The sequence below is a fragment of the Xiphophorus maculatus genome, chromosome 11, assembly GCF_002775205.1.
Source record: "Xiphophorus maculatus strain JP 163 A chromosome 11, X_maculatus-5.0-male, whole genome shotgun sequence".
In the NCBI taxonomy this organism is placed as follows: Eukaryota; Metazoa; Chordata; class Actinopteri; order Cyprinodontiformes; family Poeciliidae; genus Xiphophorus; species Xiphophorus maculatus.
In genome coordinates, this window is record NC_036453.1 from 25,912,855 (window position 1) to 25,932,744 (window position 19,890).

Sequence of the window (19,890 nt, forward strand, 5' to 3'; positions counted from 1 at the left end):
TTCCAGCTGTGATGAATTAATGCTTTGCATGCCAATAATGGATTGTATCAACTGAATGTAGCCTCACTGCTCTAGATATCCACAGTAGATGAAGCACACTGATGTCAGATTGCTGCAAAAACACAAAATCTTACCGATCTTTTTTTTTTTGGGTCTAGTTAGTGCAAATATCTTAATACACTTGAAATAAGACAAAACTAATGGAGTAACTTTTCTAGCAAGATGTGATGTGTTATTCTCTAAATGGATCTTTTTTCTTTTTGTTTCCTCCTCACTAGACCGTCTCCAAGGAAACGAGGCGCAGTGTGATCCATGTGACTCAGTAGTAGCGGCAGAAGTTTGTTTCTTTTTTCCACCCTGCTCACTTCCTCAGAAGTTACATAGGGATGCACTGTGAGTAACCCTGCTTACAGTAATGTGTGTGTGTGTGTGTGCGCTTCATGTGTATAAAAGTCAAAAGAAAATGGGAAATGCAGTGTCAGGATTCAGAGGGGAATCCCTGCACATGAGGGAATCCCCCTGACCCCAGCAGGGGGAACAGGGGGATGTCTGGTCCTGCTGGGAACTGGAGGAAGAACGATGGATAAACTACTGCAGTGAAAAAAGCATAAAACCAGAGGAAGTACATAGTAAACATGGCTGGGGAGGAGTTAAGTTACCACAAAAAACTCTATCATCAGGAAACAGCATGCGGAGAAGAGAAAAAAAAAAGCACAAGAAAGAGGAAGCCTAATTTGACTTTGTGAAAAGGCGTGCCCGCTTCTCTGCAGGCGGGGAGCAGCGAGCCGGGGGAGTAAAGGTAGAAGCAGAAAGTCAATATTTACTAGTGTCAGCCCGTCTTCAGTGTTTTTCTGGGACTGGAAAGCTATCAAGGTTGTGGTAGGTTCACTCCCCCGTGCTCCTGCTGCTGCTGCAGGGAACTCCCTGCTGCTACGCATTTATCCCACAGACGCTCCACATCATCTCAGGGGAGAAACAGACTGCCAGCCACTGCAGGCGTGCTCTGTAGAAACCCCCCTGATTACACTTAAAAACGCTGCAACTTATATTAGTCATCGATTATTATGACGATTAATCGAACAGGTTTTTAATTTAACCACTTAAACCTCGTTTATACAATATTTGAAGTACCTTAGCGATACAAATGAAGAACTTTTTAAAATAAGAACATAAACATTGCAATAGCAAAAAAATTATTTAGTGTAAGATTCATCACTGCAAACTTGCATCTGAAGCTGAAAAATACATCCAACATCAACAGGAAATTTGTCCCCTTCTGCTTGACTGGTCGATACAGTCTAATGCTGATCTGATGACATTTTAATAATTTTACAGAATTTGAACCAGATGAAGCTATAACTATGCAACTATTTACAGACAAAGGTTTATTTTTTATTTTTTTTTTATTTAAATGCAAAATGTATGTATTTTTGGTACGGTTTATGGCTAATTGCTGCTCTCAGTGTGCTGTTCTTTCAGCAAATCCAATTTTTTCAGTTTTTATACTCCAGTTGACAATCAGTTACTAAATTAGCCAATAATTACTTCAATAATAAGTTCATTGTGATTAATCCAATTAATCGCACCAGACCTAGAAGCGAGGTTGAATTAATTAAACCTGTCGAAACGCACATAATATTTGTAAACTTTATAGCTGCATTTATAATTAAAATGACAGACCTGTGTTTTTATTCTTTTATTGAGAAAAAACCCAGTAAATATTGATACTGTCAGACAGAAATTTCATATCCAAAAATGTAACTTTTCAGGTGATAACAAAAAAAAAAAAAATTCTAAATGTAAATTTTCACTGTCTGGTCAAAGTCTCGTGCTTTTTGATATTTTTTAACTGGATACTCACCAACTTAACATCTAAATGCAAAACGGGACGTTAGAGTTGGTTGGTAGAGGAGGGTAAAAAAAATTAAACGTTAGAAGAAAAGGAAAAAGTAGGTTTAAAAACAATTACACATGCTAGGATTTTGTTTTACACAGAGAACATTTTGTTAGCTCTGGGAATTCAAGTACTCGACTCAAGACAAGCTATGATTAACTACTTGCTTAAATGTTTTCTTATGCCAAAGTTCAATTAATGATAAAACCACATCATACAATTGACTGAATAAATACGAATGATTCCTCCATTTATTTATGTATTCCTCCAAACATCATGGTGCTTAAATTTTGGTGCTTCACACTGGCCGCCAGTTCTTATGCGACTGAGGTGAGGGATGAGCTACGGGATGAAAGCACAAGGTGTTAACTGAGACTGGGATATGTGCAGAGCGCTTAACAGGAGCCAAGGCAAACAGCAGAGCTGACATTTACCCTGCGCTTAGAGTAAAGTCATTCTGCGAGTACCACACACACAGGCAGACAAAGGGAAAGGGTGAGGCTATGTGCAAGTTATGAATATTTGTGGATAAGATCTTTCAGAGTTTGTAGTCTAATGTGGTTATATATGCACCGTTTATTCAACCATGGAGCGCTGTTTGTTCAGGCAACGTGACATTTCAGAGACTTTTACCGGGCCTGTGTGGAAGCTGATTTGGCAATACAGAGGCATTGTCGTTGTCTGTAACTGCTTGAGCTCTACCAGCAGCTATCGCGAAACCTGGCAAGTGGAGATAAACCTTAGAACAACAAAAAAAAAAAAAAGGATTTTCTAGTTTTAATGGAAAACGTTAAGAAAGAGGAGGGTAAAAAACAAAATTAAACGACAGAAGAAATGGAAAAAGTAGGATTAAAAATGACTACCTAACCCTAAAGAAGTTCAGCTCCCAACATCCTTATGCACATTTCCCAAGAGCAATGTTTCCCTCGTCGGACCCAAACTGCTGACAAAAATTTGGTTCGGATGTTCAAGAACAACCCAGGAGCCACCAGGTTTAAGTGCCAGCATTCAGTGGAAGAGAGAGAAAGAGAGAGAGCTGACCGAGAACTAAGTACCTGCTCCGAGATCAACACCTTCAGGTCAAACTGAAATGTGTAGCTTTCCATATGGACAGGCCAAATACCTCCAAGATTTTACGGAGGTGAAGAGAAGGGTGTTTGGAGGAGTCCAAGCAGGGCTTTTTACCCATCATGCTTTGAGTCTGTTTCACTGTCAGCTCTAGCTGTTTTACACAAAGGGAAGGAAGGAGGTCTACCTCCAAAATGTTTCACTTCAAATCAACAGCTGGAACAAACTGGAAAACAAACCCAAACACAAGCAAGTCAACACTAAGCTCAGAACGGACTGAACCAGAACCGTGACCAGGTCTTGCCAAGCTCTATCATCTTGGATAAACATACATTATTTTTATCCTTTTTAGCTAGAAGATTATCAACAATAAATATCAAACTTGTGCTCCACATTCTTGTTTTCATACAAGGTATCTGCATGTTTAAGCTGGACAGACTTAAGACTTTTAAAGACATTTTTAATGCCACCTTGAATTAAATTTACAAAGGAAAAAACTGTAAATATGGGGAAAGGTTGGGAGATTCTGCTGTCTTATAATCAAGCATTGCCTGAATTGCTATATTTCTAGAACGAATATTTTAGCTAGCTAGCCATTTTAGCTAGCTAAAATAGGTAGCTGGCAAATCCTACTAGCTATATATCTAGCTAGCAATAATTGCTAGCTAGCATGTACGAGGTTAAATATTCCTGAAAGGACAACATTTAAGACCTGCGATTAACGCATTTAAGTCCAATTTACATTTTGTTTTTCATTAATTTAATTTAATTCTAGATACGTAAATTTAAGGCAGTTAAAGGTTGTGCAGACACCCTGTCACAGCAGTTGGATTTAGCATATGATGTATTTTAACATGAGCTGGACACCAATGTTGAATCTATGTCAACTTTTCCACTGACTACTTACTCTGCAGACAGACATCTGGTTGGTGGTGAGGGTCCCCGTCTTGTCAGAGCAGATGACAGACGTGCAGCCCAGGGTTTCCACTGACGGCAGGCTGCGGACGATCGCATTCTTCTTGGCCATGCGACGCGTGCCCAGGGCCAGACAAGTGGTGATGACGGCGGGCAGGCCCTCGGGGATGGCGGCCACAGCCAAAGCAACGGCGATCTTGAAGTAATAAATCGCCCCCCGGACCCAGGAGCCGCCGTGGACGGGGTCTCCAAAGTGGCCGATGTTGATGACCCACACGGCCACACAGATCAGGGAGATGACCTTCGAGAGCTGCTGGCCGAACTCGTCCAGCTTCTGCTGCAGCGGCGTCTTCTCCTGCTCCGTGGATGCCATCTGGTTGCGGATTTTACCGATCTCGGTGTTGACGCCCGTAGCGACGACGACGCCGATGGCGCGGCCTGCGGCGATGTTGGTGCCCTGAGGAAAGCAGAGAAACAAGCAGGAGAGAAATAGTAATTTACTTTTATTACAGGTAGCAGATTACAAATGCATAATATCCCTAAGTGTTTCAGAAACTTTGTTAAAAAAATAAAAAAGTAAGAACTGCAGAGGGTTTACTCACAGAAAACAGCATGTTCTTTTTGTCCTGGTTCACAGCTCTGGGGTCAGGAACCGGGTCAGAGTGTTTGATGACGGACACAGACTCCCCTTAAAACAACAACACATTACTATCCTGTAATGGATTTCCACATAGATGTTATTAGGTATGCACAATATATAGCCAATTTATCAATATATCATCACCACACGCAGTATGCATAATGCTAATAATTTCTGTACAATGCTTCCAGGCGATTTACTTAATTGTTTATCTACTGCGAGTCACATCGTTATAGCAACCTTCACCAGTATTAAAGCACGTTTTCCTAATATTGTGCAGCCCATGAACGCACCATTACCGTGCCATATCATTAGGTAAACAACACTTCACACAGATTACCACGCAATATTAAACTGGACATTTGCATATGGCAGTGATTGGTGTTTGGTCAGAGAAGACTAGTACCTGTAAGGATGGACTGGTCCACTCGTAGAGTAGTGGACTTTATCGAGGTCACTCTGATGTCAGCAGGCACCTTGTCCCCAACTAAAATATTAGAGAAATAAAAAGGAAAATCAATAAAAGGATGGGGGGGATTTTAGCTTTCTTGTCCTGTTGTCTTTTCTGTACTTGACCGTGCATGTTTATTTTCTCTCACTGTTTGCTTTTTCTTTTCCTTTTCAAAATCGGTTTACAGACAGAACCACATCTGGAAAGAGTTTGGAGAATTGGTTTAGTGAAATGGAGGAAAGTTATAATTTGTGTTTAGTGGGAAGGAAAATGTACTTTTATGATAAATTATGTGACAATGCTGACCTCTAATTGACAATGTTGAAAATCTAAAAAGTTTTATTTAAAGCAATAAGTGTGTGTGGTTTAAAACGAAGAAATGGAGGGAAGGTGATCTCCAGGTGATTGGTGTAAAAAGAACCTGACTGTAGAGCCTTTAGTTTCTGATTGTCTGGACTTAAGATGAACAATTTGTAGCTTACAACACTGTTCAATTAGGTAATAATAATTCTCATTACAATTAACCTATGAATCCATACGGTAGTTGTGTGTTCTCTGCGCCCACTTTGAGTACATTTACAATAACGTAGAGACAAAAACACCCCCAAAAAAAGTTGTTGAAAAACTATAAAAAGTCCAACTTGTGTTACGTTTCAACACTTTTTGTGTTTTTATAGTAAAGTATTGCTATGAAGCTCTAATGATAGCTGGTTCTTTAAACTCGCTTTCCTACAAAAACTCCCTAAAGGAGAATGTTCAGGTTTTCTTTTATTTACTTTTAATGAAAATTTTGTGAATAGAGTACAATTTATTATTACCAGGATACATGGCTACCTGCTCTACAACATAAGCCCCTACTGTAATTATTATATGACAAATAAATAAAGCTAAATAAATAAAACAGATTGAAGTTTAAAATACTCAATCATAAGCTATAATTAATACTTCTTAAGAATCAATCCCAAAAAGGGCTTTCAATTTATTTTCAAAATCAGGAGTGATTGATAGAATTTCACTTCTAATTTTTTACAATCTGAATAAATTTCAGTGTTAAGTGCCTTTAGTTTCACTTATTTTCATACAAATGAGAGCTGGTGTGACAAACAACATTACTGTACACCAGTGACATGCGGTGATGTTTATAGCTGGTGAGGCACCAACTTAATCATAATCAGATTTACAAATATAGACCTCTTGCATGTTATTGTTTACATAAGGAAATTTCGCGCATCCGGACAATGAGGAGGGCAAAAAGACTATTCTTTTACATGCATCCATAGCCGCGCTGCCACCGTAGAATAATTCCGTTTACTCAATCAAACTTGGACATGTAGATATTATTAATTTCGTGCTGTGCTCCACAGCAAAGGGAAAAAACGTTAAAGTACAACTCAAAACCACGTCTTTCTCGCTCTCTGTATCAGTGCAGCTACAGGCAGACTCGTTCCCATAGCAACTGACAATGCCACAAAAAAAAGCACAATTATTTCCCACACAAAGAACAAAACATTCAGTCTGTTGCAGAAGTACGGTTTTAGGATTAATGTTTATTTTGCGATTATTAATAAGTGATTGCTGTGGTACGAGGAGAAAACTATAAATATATCGCTGCACTTGACTTTACTGTATTTCTAGCTCGCTGTTACTGTCTCTCACTCTGCAGTTGCGGAGTCACAATGTCTGGGATCATGAGCGCCCCCTGCCATGAGGCAAGAGAACTGCCTGCCTCACCTCGAATCTGTTCTCTGCCGTTTATGATCGCTCCTCAGCACACGAAACACGTTGCACACACAGTTGGTGACAAAAAACACTGTACATTATATAAATAAGCTAAATTATGGAAAATCAGTTCATACATTAAATGTTTTTTTAGCCATTTTATTGGCGACGTACAGACAGGGGGAGCATGCCCCTATAGAATGGCAGCCAGCGCAGTTAGCAAGAGGTTTATCAATCGAAGGTGAGGCTCAACTTCCTACTGCCTCACCGGCTTCACTTCCGAGCATTTAAATGGGAAAATGCAAAAATTCAGCAATTTTTAAGAAAAAATAATCAGAATTTGTTAAGCTACATGAAAAATAGGTACTTTACAGTACAAACCACAAGGTTAATAGCAATATAAAATAGCAATATAAATTATTTTAAATTATAATTATATATTATTTTTCCATGATAACAGAGCCTCACCTGCCTCCCCTGACTGCACGTCACTGCTGTGCACACACAAAAAAACTACTTAACAGGAAAAAACAATTTCCAAACTGATGGTGGAACATTTCCTGTAAATAAAAACCTTGGTTTGTCATTGCAGAAAAATGTATTCAGTCTTTTCACAGAAGGCCAAAAAGTTCTTTCAAGGATCTCCCAAAACTGTCAGAATTCAGTTCATTAGATTTTAAAAAACAAACCACTGAGTTCCTGTGTAAACACAGTAAAGAGAACATGCACTTTTAATAAGGTAAAAACTGGGCTGAACCCTAAAGGAGAATTGCAGCGTTTCTGGTCAAACCGCATTAAACGTCCGTGTTCAGAAAATATATCGTTGGGTGAAAAACACAGATGGGTTCAGACCAGGATCAGCCTCAGGTAAACAACAGCTCGATACAACCTTGATGGAGTCACGTTGCTGCTGCACAAGAATCGATGGTTTTCCCCTCCCTTTTGTTCTCTCTTTACTCCCTGCACCTCCAATGCAACACTTCCTCATACTGTACATACTGTACATACATACATAAATATGTCAGACACAAACTGAAAAGTTGGACTTTCTGTCTATTAACCCTTCCTTATAAAGTTGCTATTTGATTCTAGTCCAATAAAAAAAATGTTAATAGAAATAACATTTAATGGAAACATTTTCATAAGTGAGAGCCACTGCAGGTTTGTGAGATCTGGATAGATTTACAAATTTTCTTCTGCAAGTAGAATATGTTTCTTAAAGTCTTGTCCATTTGCTTTTAGCATAACAACTTCTAGGAAGTAAGTATAAACTTATATTTCAAACAAAGGATATGAAGGGGAATACTTTAATTTTGCTAGTCATGACTTTTTTTCAACATGCTAACAGTGAACTGTTAACAGTTAGCTGCTAACCGTTAACTACTAACAGTTAACTGCTAACAGTTTACTGCTAACCATTAGCTGCTAACCGTTAACTACTATCAGTTAACGGTTAGTAGCTAACAGCTAGCTGCTAACCGTTAACTACTATCAGTTAACTGATAACAGTTAGACGCTAACCGTTAACTACTAACAGTTAACTGATAACAGTTAACTACTAACAGTTTACTGCTAACAGTTTACTGCTAACAGTTTACTGCTAACAGTTTACTGCTAACCATTAGCTGCTAACCGTTAACTACTATCAGTTAACGGTTAGTAGCTAACAGCTAGCTGCTAACCGTTAACTACTATCAGTTAACTGATAACAGTTAGACGCTAACCGTTAACTACTAACAGTTAACTGATAACAGTTAACTACTAACAGTTTACTGCTAACAGTTTACTGCTAACAGTTTACTGCTAACAGTTTACTGCTAACCGTTAACTACTAACAGTTAACTGATAACAGTTAGCTGCTAACAGTTAGCTGCTAACCGCTAACTACTATCAGTTAACTAACAGTTAGATGCTAACCGTTAACTACTATCAGTTAACTGTTAGTAGTTTGCGGTTAGCAGCTAACTGTTAGCAGTAAACTACTAACAGTTTACTGCTAACAGTTAACTACTAACCATTAGTACTTAGCAGCTAACTGCTACTTAGCTGCCAACAAAAATTAAGTAGCAGTAAATTAGCTGCTAACAATGCCAAAGAATAATTTTAAAAGAAAGAGAATGTTGAAAGCATTGGGAATTCTAGACTTGACTGAGATTATCTTCAGTTAAAGTGTGTAAACAGTGAAATCTTTAGTCATATTCAATAAATCAGAATATGTGTTCCAATGAGGCTGCTTTGTCAAATTTGAAAATCTTTATGCAAGTATTAAATATACTTTTTTTAAACCCACATTTTTGTATTAAAAATCCTTGTATTACTGGTCTGATGCAGTGGCAATTCTAGCCCTGTCTCGGCACCCCCGAATAGGATTGCCACCCATCCCGGAGTCGTCCCATATTTAATGACTTGTTTTCACGAGTCATTAACCTGAAATTCTACCTTGATAATAAACCGGTTTTAGGTTTATTAATCCTATGAATTTAGTAAAATGTTCTTCAAATGACTGGAAATGCATAGTTTTGAGTAGATTTTATTTTAATTTCCAGGGGAGCAGACCTCACTAGGAATGTGTCACTCCACAGCTGCTTGTGTCTCAATGTTGGCAGGTATGATGTGGTCTTGAGATTCTGTTTCAAACTGAGTTTATACACCTCTGGAAAAAATTAAAAGTTTCTCTGATTTTACTCTTTATAAGTATATGTTTGAGTAAAATGAACATTGTTCTTTTATTCTGTGAATTACTGACAACATGTCTCTTAATTCTGTTTGTGAATGTATGTAAATAAGCAGTTAGGTTTAGAAAACCGTACCAACGAATATCTTCTCATGGGTCTTAGCCCGGCTGGGGGCTAAGCACCCCTAAAGGTCCGATCCTAGAATCGCCCCTGGTCTGATGTAATATTCTAAACTTGGATGTCATGCTTTCATCAACTGCAAGCAGAAGAAAAATTTGCATAAAAGACAAATAAAAGCTCGAAAACATCAGTCTGTGTTCTATATATTGTGCTTCACAGTGATGGTGTTTCTGAAATTAACGTTTTCATGATATTCTAATTTATTGAATTTGACTGTAAATGTGAAAACTTGAGAAAATCAATTATGGTCCTTTGTCGTGAGCTGCATGTATCTCTAGACCTTTTAATGAGGATAATAAGTGACATTTTCTCCAGCAGTAGGAGCGATAATTGCCTTTCTATTTTTAATGAAATAATTTAGATCAAGTTTCACATATGGATACTGTAAATTAACGATCATCATGATTCGACACAGTGTTTTGTAAGAACACTATCTTGTGTTCCTTAACGGTTTTACTTCTTACTTCTATGAGACTGATGGTAAATCAGGGTGAGAGAGGTGCTTTGGGAAATGTGTGCGGGGGTGGGTGAGTGTGTGTGTGTTGTGTGTGTGTAGGAGATGGCTGGAGGCTGCAGGTTCGGTGTAGCCGGACAGGCCGAGGGCAGTAAAGACATGCTGTTCAAACGCCTACCTTCTCTTTCTGCCACAGGCAACAAGAAGAGATTTTATGCTTATAGAGCTTTGCCAAGCTTTAGCTAAAGGAATAAATGATAAAGAGGATTACTGCACACTAGTTTTAATTCGGCAACTGGAACATAGCACATGCTTTTCTAACAAAAAAACAAAACTCTAAAGTCAGTTTTCCATCCATTCAGCAGAACTCTGAGCTAAATCTAACGGTCTTGCGTAAACCTAGTGGAGCGGGGATCCTGCTTCACGTGTGGGGTCATCGTGACTTGTTTTTTTGGACAGACGCCGCGTAGGTTTCCCTCTTTTGGGTTCCATATAAACTCCCGGGTAACTCTTGACAACCTGACCGCCGCAGTGAAGCCATTCAAACAAGAGAGGAAAGTTCCAGCGGAGGCACAAATCAAACCGCGTCGTAACCGTGCCTGGCACTGTCAGCAGCGCTGGTGGAAACTTGAGTAAATATATTTATGCTCTCCTCTCTTCTCAGGAACACTCGCTCGTTTGCTCCTTTTCCGAAGCCTCCATACAGTTTATTCTGAACCACCACCTCTCCCCCCCACATCGGGTTCCTGTGGAACAACCGCAGAGTAATCTGTAGCACAGGACAAGGCGGGAAAAATCAGCAGAGTGGAGGAAAATGATGTGTTTTCTCTGTCACCTTATCCCAACAGGATTCAGAGCGCCGCAGATCCCCGACGGATGTTTTTTGAAGATTACTTTGGAGGACGGACCTCAGATGTTTACCCCTGTTTAAAACTGCTAAGCAACAGCATTATGTCAGTAGGTTGGAACTACTCCCTGCATGACTTTGTGCATTTCACAACTCTGCAGAAAGGTGCGCATCATCATTACTACAAATCACCAGCAAGCTTTCTCGATGGAGTGCTGCGAATGCTACCTCCAATAAAAACATTCAGTGACAGACGTAAAAAAAAAGGGAACTTCCATGCTGATAAGTTTTGGGTTATTGTATTTTGGTACATAAAAGCATCCCTGAGGTACAGCAAACTTGTGCTTTTATCATCTTTTGCATTTAAGTTTAGACATTTCAGAGTAAATCTAAGCATCTACATTCTGCAGCAAACACACATTGAGACTTTTGTTTGCTTGCTGAACTAACTGCACCACTACATAAAAGCTTAAAATAAAAAAATTTCTGTCATTTTTCTCTATTTTTTCACATGACTTCACCTTTGTTCCCTGCCATAGATAATTAATGACTGCAGGGTTTCCCACAGTGTATTGTGAGCCTGGCGGGCCGCCAGGCTTTACTTGGGCCCCCACCAGGCTAAGCGTTACTTATTTGTTTTTGCTTTTTTTAAATGTTTACAATTTTTAAGACTTTATCAGTATTCAAGCATTAATCTTCCAAGAACACATAATTATCAAGTGAAATTTTAAAATTTCCTGTCAACTTTAAACATTTCTTAACTCAAAAACACAGCAGACCACTGAATGAATGACTAGCACCCAACCACCGGGCTTAGCAAGTTTTCTGAGGGAAACCCTGGACTGCTTATGAATGAAAGGATGGAAGAAATATCTTGAATGTTGTTATATATCTTATCTATCTCAGGCAGGGTTTCCCCTAGTGTATTATAAGTCTGGCGGGCCGCCAGGCTTTAATTGCCCCTTCTCCAGGCTAAGAGATTCATGAGATTTATTTTATATACCAGTAACAATATTAGCAAGTGCGTGATAAGGTGTATGAAAATTTTATCACACCACCGGCCAATCATAGACGGGTCTTTTTCATCCAGTATTCCCTGCAAATACTGAATTCGCTTGGACAAATAACAACAAATCACAACCAGTTAATTGAAATTCTGCACCAAGCAGCAGACGTTACTAAACAAAGAAAATCCGAAAGTAATATCAGAATTCCCACAAGAATATTTAGTTCAGCATAAAAACATTGATTTCTGTCCATTTTAGGTAATTTTTCTTTTCGTCTTTCTACTACAGGTATGATTAGTGAGAATAACTCCACTTAATCTCTAAACTCTCCACAGTTCTGCTAATCAGAGATAAAGTTCAGCATCAAGAACTTATTCAACCAGACTCCAAATCAGTTGAGAATAATCCCAAAAATAAATATTTGTTCTCCTGCCCATTCCTGTAGTCGAATCAAGGTTCTAGCTGCTGGTCACCAGCAGTAACACGCCACCCCTTCAAAAATCAACTAAAAACCCACAACACCTCTTAAAGCTCAGTGACGTAGAGACGGACCGAGCAGAGAAGTGCTGGTGACAGCACTGGTAATGATGGGAGGTAAGGCAGGGGCTGAGCTCAGTAAAGCTTTACCTGTGAAGGCTTGTCCTCGTATGACTGAGTACACATTCATGTGCGATCAAGGACGCTGGCTGTAACAAGCCCGAATTCCAACTAAGTGTTGTCGTGAGAAAAAAAAAAAAAAAAGCAGAGTAAAACATGCTCAATGTCTACTAACCAGTGTAAAAGGAGAGATTTATTTCTCTGTGGTTCATTCCTGAAAACTAACAATGACAGTGAGGGCTTCTCTAGGAGCGATTTGATGATTTTTTCTTTCTAGATATTCACTTTTTGAACCTTGGTGTTGAAACCATGGCAGCAGCTATATTCCTTCTCCCTGCCTCTCTGTGTTGTAATTATGAATGAACACCCTGATCTCTCTCTCTCCCTCTCTCTGTCTCTTTCTATCACACACACCCCCACCCACATCTCTTCCCATAAATCATCCCAACCACCTGAAACAAATCCCCAGCCAGGGAGAGCCCAGGATTACTACAGTCCCCCCCCCCAAAAAAACAGCCGTGTTGATGCTGGTGTGATCTCCTCGGGGGCGTGTGTGCCAGGAATACACAGATGTCGGTGGAGCTCCCAAGTGACAAACGAGGCTATTTTTAGCGCAGACTGCCCACAAATTCACGACTTTACAGCAGGGGAATTGCAATGTGTGTGTGTTGGAGGAGAGTGGGGCAGAGTGTGAGTGGGGAGTTAACAAACATCAAGCAGCGTCCAGGTGGTGAGACTGAGCGCATGGAAAGCAAAAGAGAGCGAGAGAGAGAGCTGTGGAAACTTAAACCGGGTCTTAAATAAGAGCAGAGACCGCAGCAAACTTCCACACAAACAGATACAGCTGAACGCAAGACCTGCACAGTTACAGAAAAGTTATATAATCCAGTCTGAGATATTCCAACAGTCTTTCCAGGCTGAAGAATGAAAGGTAAAGAGTGTTTTCTGTGTATGTCAGTAGTAATGGGGCCACGCAGGCAGCCAGGGGACAGCAGCCTGTCTGTGTCTGTGGCAAAGCGCAAATTCATCTGAGGAAGTGACAGTGAGAATTCAGCCTCAGCTAACCTGCCACCTCCACTATGTCTCCAGGGACTATGTCTCTGGCTTTGATCCTCTGGACGGCCTTGCGATCCATGCGGTACACCTTCCCCATCTCCGGCTCGTACTCCTTCAGAGCCTCGATGGCGCTCTCTGCGTTCCGCTCCTGCGCAGCGAACAGCAAAAAATATAAGAAAAATAAAGGAGCAAAAGGATGCATCGGGAGGAAATTAGCATTTTCTTCTTCAAACTGATGTTCACGCTAAATGCGTTCACTTAAAGGTCGTTTTGTAAAAATGTGCTACGGCCAAAAAAGATATTTGCCTTAATAATGAAAATTCTATGAATTTCTCAGCATTTTGTTTTAAGATTAAGCATGGTGAGCATGAATAAGCATATTTTACATTACTTTTACTAGGGATCTTGAATAAAAGGCTTTCTTCTTTAACTTCAGTGAAAATTAAGCGGGGTGACATTTTACATGATCATGTCCTAACCTGACAGACATGTCACATCGTAATGGGCTAACAGGATAAATCCCAACCTGTAATTAACTGGGATGCACAGGTTCGTAATGGTTATAACCACTTAGGTATGTGAATATGTAAACGGTCATGAGAAAAACAAAGTGTGCTGTCTATGAAGTCTAAAATTCAGGACGTAATAAAAAATAGTCTTAAAGTTCTGAAATGATGAAAACCTAAACTCCAGTGTACAAAACCATTATATATTTATTATCTAGAAAGTCAAGGATTGAAAGATTCCCTAATCATTATCACCATGCTTGATCTTTGATTACCTGAGAAATTGGCTGTTGTTGAAACTGCAGTCTGTAACTTTTATAAAAACACTTCTCTCTTTTATTTTTACACATTTGTCAAAACTGTCAATATGTCATGACAGTATAGCATGACAGACAATCTGTGTGAAAAAAAAAAATCAAGCTCCTCTGCTTTCTCCCAGTGCTAACTAGAAACAACCAATCAGAGCCAAGGGGCGGGTCTTAGGGCTGTCAATCACAATCTCGCTGCTCATCCCTTCTTATTGGAACGTCAACATTTTGTTTTAGTTTTAACACAACAAATATATGGATCTGTACATTCCAGCATAATTAGCTTTAGTTTGGTTATAACCAGGGTTAGGACATTGTTAAATTTGCATTATTCTGCTAATTTCTGGCTTTTTCACATGAAATGTTATACACAGACTGCATGAAAAACATTTCTCACCTGCCATACTCCAATAACAGCGTTGGCAATGAGGATAAGCAGAATAACAAGAGGCTCTACAAAGGCGGTGGTAGTTTCCTCTCCCTCTTCAAACAAAGCCAACACCTAGAAGAACATACAACATAAGTCAGCAAACATTTTTCACTCTCCGGTCACATTTTCTCCAGACACTGGCAGAACGAAACAAGTCACTCAAAGAGGAATCTGGAAAAAGAAGCTCAAATTAATATGCAATAATAACCAACCCCCAGTCCATCCAGACAAATGCCAAAGCCCCAGATAGCCAACATTTACGTTTCTAGTTAAAGCTTGATTGAATTAGCTTTTATCAAACATGTCTGTTAGCACACATTTAGCTAGCTTAGGTTATATACCAACTGACTTCTCATTTCTCCTTTTTTTTTAGCTTGGCTAAATAAACAACAAGTTACTGTTATCTAACTATCCCAATGTTTTATTCTTTTGTTAGGTTGCCTTTGATAAAACTATTATAATTTATAGTAATTTCCTTTAAGCAACAAAGTCTCAGTTTTGCTTTTTTGTAGCTAGAAACAAAGGGGGAAAAAAATACAAAAAAGTACCGCCTATGACATAAAGTAGTTTGTTTTTTAAAAAAAAAAGTAAAATAAAATTTAAAAACACAGTAAGAAACAAGCTTTTAAAAACATTTTTGTTTGTCTAAATGCAAAAATAAAAATGTAGACATCTGAATAGGCTTAACAGATCCACTTCTAGATGCCACATTGATAGATTTTGCCCAAAAAACAACGGACACAATGAGAAGAATACCCCCCCATTTCAACTTTACAGTTTTAAGAATAACCACAAAACCTATAGTTCCAGAGTAGCTTACATTTTTTTTGTTGCCCCTTTCCCACCTGCGGCTGCACACTGCCAGCCAGCTGTCTGAAAGAAGTCTACTGCACTTTTCGCTTGCTTGTAAGAAAGACAAAATCGCCTGAAATCGCCGTTTATGAAAATCGCAGACAGTCATGGTGTGGAAAGTCTGTGACAAGAATCAAAAATAATCTCTTTTATGCTTGTAGAAAACATATTGTCAATAATTATTATGTCATATTATTTTAGCAGCAGCTGGATTATTGCAGTTATTGTATTTTTGTTTAATTTTTTAAAGCAATTAAATCGTGTCAGACATTGTTGTTTCAAATTTCTGTGCAAATACCATCCAACTGTTTTACTTATCCCAGAATGTTATCATACCAAGAGGTTGTCATGCCGACTGGGAATCAAGCTGAGCGGTGCATTTGATTAACAGCACCTTTTTTTTTTTTTCCCAGCTCCCAGCTTATGGAAGCAGTCAGGCACGACTTGGTTTGCACAAACACTGTTTCTTTATTTTGGCTTAGTTTTGTGCAAATGCAGAGACGGCATCATTAACATTCAGTCGGCATTGCACTTCTGAGTGCCTGGTGAAAGGAAGTTCAATTTTCTCTTGAGCTCTTTTTTTGTTTCTACAAACGTGTGATTTTAAGCACCAAATATGCTTCCATTATTTATTTATTTATAATTTTCATAGCCTGAACGGCTCAACCACAAAAGCAATACAGTAATAAAAGTGGATCTATGCCACGGCGGTCTCTATGGGACCCATCAAGTGACAGCAGAATATATTCTCTGTGGAGTATTGAGCACCGGCGCGCGCCGGCGTCACGGCAGCCTGAGCTTGGTCGATAGCTCATCTTTCCCCCCCATTTGGGACGCTAGGTCTCTCTTCTGACCGAGCTGAGATTGGAGGGCAATGACGGCAGCCCTCGCACCGAGAACGGCTCAAAAGGCGCTCGGGACAATCATCATACATTCAGAGGCCGCCTTGAATACTTAAGTGCTTTCATCTCACTGCTAATGAGTTCAAACAAAGAGAGAAGTAGGATTGATTTTGCGGTTTTGACATTTACTGAGGAAAAGCGGCCTGAAATTTGATTGTGTTCTGCTTCGTCACTTGATTCCTAAAACTAACTCTGTCCTTTCAGCTCTCATCACACCAAACCTTGATGCTCACAAACGAACAACTGTAGTCCAGGGTTTTCCCCAGTGCATTATAAGCCTGGCGGGCCACCAGGCTTTACTTGTGCCCCCACCAGGCAAAGCATTGCTTATTTATTTAAGTATTTTTAAAATGTTTGCATTGTTTAACACTTTAAAGATGGTGTTCAGATATTAATCTTCAAATCTTTCAATAACATAATTATGAGATGATATTTTCAAATTTCTTGTCAACTTTAAACATTTTTAATCCAAAACCCAACGGACTGCTGGATGAATGACTGCTTAGCACCCAAACACCGAGCTTAGCAAATTTTCTGGGAGGAACCTTAGTAGGCATAAAGTGTCTTTTCTTTTGCATGCAAGCAAATTCAATAAAATGGATTTGCTCATTACTTTGACCTTAACTAGAACTCAGAGTTAATAAAAAATAAATAAATAGCTTTGTTTGTTAGAACACTGACAAAAAGTGTAGGGCTCTTCCTGTATTAGATGAGACTTTTAACATTAACCCAAGCCCACATTGTGAGGCGGTGCTCCAGTTTTAATTGTGTGCGGTGGTTAGGGGGGTTGCTGTGTGGTTCCTTCCAGTAAAACCTCTTACGGGGTTGTGGCTTACTTTAGTGGCTTAGTCAAATAAAAACTGCAAACAACACACAGGAGATGCACCAATCAGTCGGTCAGAGATATGAATCTGACAGTTTTTCCCTTATTTGGGTCTGATCTGTGATCAGGTTAAATCCTGAAAAAGAAGTTTTTTCCTGCAGGGTTGGGATTACAAGCATAATAGTAATTTATTTTGTCACTTCCTCTTGTATTTTAAAATGACTACTTCTGTCAAAGAACCTTCTTGTTCCCCCGGTGTTTGTTTTTTTATGCGTTGATATCAGAATGTGTCAAAAGTCAGAACCAGCAGGTCAGACTTCAGAGAAGCATAATATCGGTATCGGCCGGTAAAAGTCTGATCGGTGCATCACTGCAAAACAGAACTAACCAAAAAAGAAAAAGAAAAAGAACATTTCTGGATAAAAGCAAAATGAAATCCTGAAATAAAATTGTAAAAAAAAATATTCTGAAGATTTACACAAGTATTTAGGCGACCTGACCAGATCCATTTTACTTTAATGATCTTCATTGTCGTGCAAAGCAATGGAGGCTGGAAAATCTCGTGATCCCAATTTGAATTTATTCAAAATTGCAACCAAATGACTCCAGGTTTAGGGTTTAACTTTGACTCAGCTCCGCTCCGCTTTTGCCACTCCCTAACCCCAGTGGAAACATACAAAACACTGAGGAAATAGACTCTTGAAAGAACTATAAATATCTCAATCAAAAGCAGAGCACCGAAACGAGAACTCTTTAAGAAGCCGATCAACGGCGACGTAGTTTTGAGTTTTGTTTTTGTGTTGCAACTAAAGCCTTACTCCACTGAAACCACAGTGACCTAGAACAGCAGCGCCTTTCAGCTACAGCGTTTCTCTACAAACACAGATAAAAAGCTCAAGTCCACGCACTGACAAGAGTTATCTTCTGTCATGAGCGTTTTCAGAGCGATTTTCCGACATCCCAGAAATAGAAATAGCAATTTTCATCCCAAGACAGCGGGGAAGTGCTGCAACAGATGGAAAAAAGTCATTAAACAGGCAGGATTCCCTCCCTCCACCCCTCTGTGACCTTCTCCTCCCTCAGGCTGTAGCCAGGGTCACAGTTTGAGGCACCACAACACACAGAGTTTTTGATTCATTGTTTTGTTTCCTTTTTTGGCAGACGCACTGTACTTGTTCCCTGCACAGAAATTGCACCAGACGGACTCAGAAGGGCTCACACGGAAAGACTTCACATGTTTCCACATCGAAGGGGTTCGCTTCATACGGCGAGGGGAAAATTATTTGTCACCTTCAAACCTTCTATTTTTGGTCACATTTTAACAGATCAAACACATTTTAATATAAGAAAAGCATAAGTAGATACAAAATTCTGTTTCTGATTTAGATTTCATCTATTAAGGGAAAAGGAATTATACAAAGGTTTTATGTGTGCCACATTGATACCGTTGAGAACATATATTACACAGATTCAACTGAACAGGTACAACTATAACATTCCAGATACACAGCTCTGGAAAAAATTAAGAGACCACTAAAAATGATCGGTTTTCTCAGATTTTACTCTTTATACGCATTTGTTTGAGTAAAATGAACTTTTGTTTTTTATTCTATAATCTACTGACAACATGTCTCTGAAATTCCAAGATAAAATTTAGTATTTATTTGCAGAAAATGAGAAATGGTAAAAATAACAAAAAAGACCCAGTGCTTTCAGACCTCAAATAAAGCAAAGTAAACAAGTTCACGTTCATTTAGAAACAACAATACTAGGGTTTTAACTTAAGAAGAGTTCAGAGGTTATTTGGTGGCATAACCAGGTTTTCAATGGGTTCAGTGCAGTGGGCACTTAATTATTTTTCCAGAGCTGTATTTACAAAATGTGAAAAGGAAAAGTGACTTTAATTCATGATATGAAGGAATGTTGTGAGACAAAAAATAAAAATAACTGGCATGGAAGTTAAGCAAACAGTGGATTATATCACTGTCAAAGTCAATGAATCCTGGTATTTTTTTCATCCTAAACAATATCAAAAACAGCACAAGTAAACGAAGAGTGACAGTGCGATTGTAGATTCAGGGTTCTTGGAAGCCAAAAGAACTATTGCGCTTCTTTGGGGAAAAAAAACATGCAAGACAAATGCAAACATGTTTTCCCCCTTTAGAGAAGGTGGCTCATGTGCCAATAGGAAAAACCAAGCTGTTTGAGAATGCGTGGGAATCCTTCACCAGCTAAGTCAGTTCTAAAATTACAACAGATAAATGAGGGTGATCAGGTAGAATGTGTATCAATAAACCTCACAGATTGAAAGACAAAGTAGTAGTAGCGGATAGTAGAGATTTCTTGCTATTTTGTGGTTAATTTTGTCTGTTTAAAAAATTATATTTCAAACATCATACTTTTTTGATGTTTTTTATGAGTCAGTTTGGCAACTGACTCATAAAAAATGGTTATTTTGAAGTAAAACATGATTTAAGATGGAGGTAAATTATATTTCCATATAGAATAAAGTAAAAATTGAAAAAGAAAATTGTAGATATGTGTAAAGGGGTAAAACCTTTTCACC

At 38.9% G+C, this 19,890-nt stretch overlaps 1 protein-coding gene across 2 annotated transcripts in view; it reads right to left on the reverse strand.

The window, feature by feature from the left end:
* The window catches only part of atp2a3 (ATPase sarcoplasmic/endoplasmic reticulum Ca2+ transporting 3), a 55,609-nt gene that overhangs the window by 16,771 nt on the left and 18,948 nt on the right, over positions 1 to 19,890 (reverse strand). For both annotated transcript variants that reach the window (XM_023342039.1, XM_005800789.3), the window contains exons 4-8: positions 14,715 to 14,819; positions 13,513 to 13,651; positions 4,924 to 5,004; positions 4,480 to 4,565; positions 3,870 to 4,334 (exon numbers count right to left, since the gene is read on the reverse strand). In XM_023342039.1, the coding sequence (XP_023197807.1) occupies positions 3,870 to 4,334; positions 4,480 to 4,565; positions 4,924 to 5,004; positions 13,513 to 13,651; positions 14,715 to 14,819 (876 nt within the window). The remainder of the gene's footprint in view (positions 1 to 3,869; positions 4,335 to 4,479; positions 4,566 to 4,923; positions 5,005 to 13,512; positions 13,652 to 14,714; positions 14,820 to 19,890) is intronic.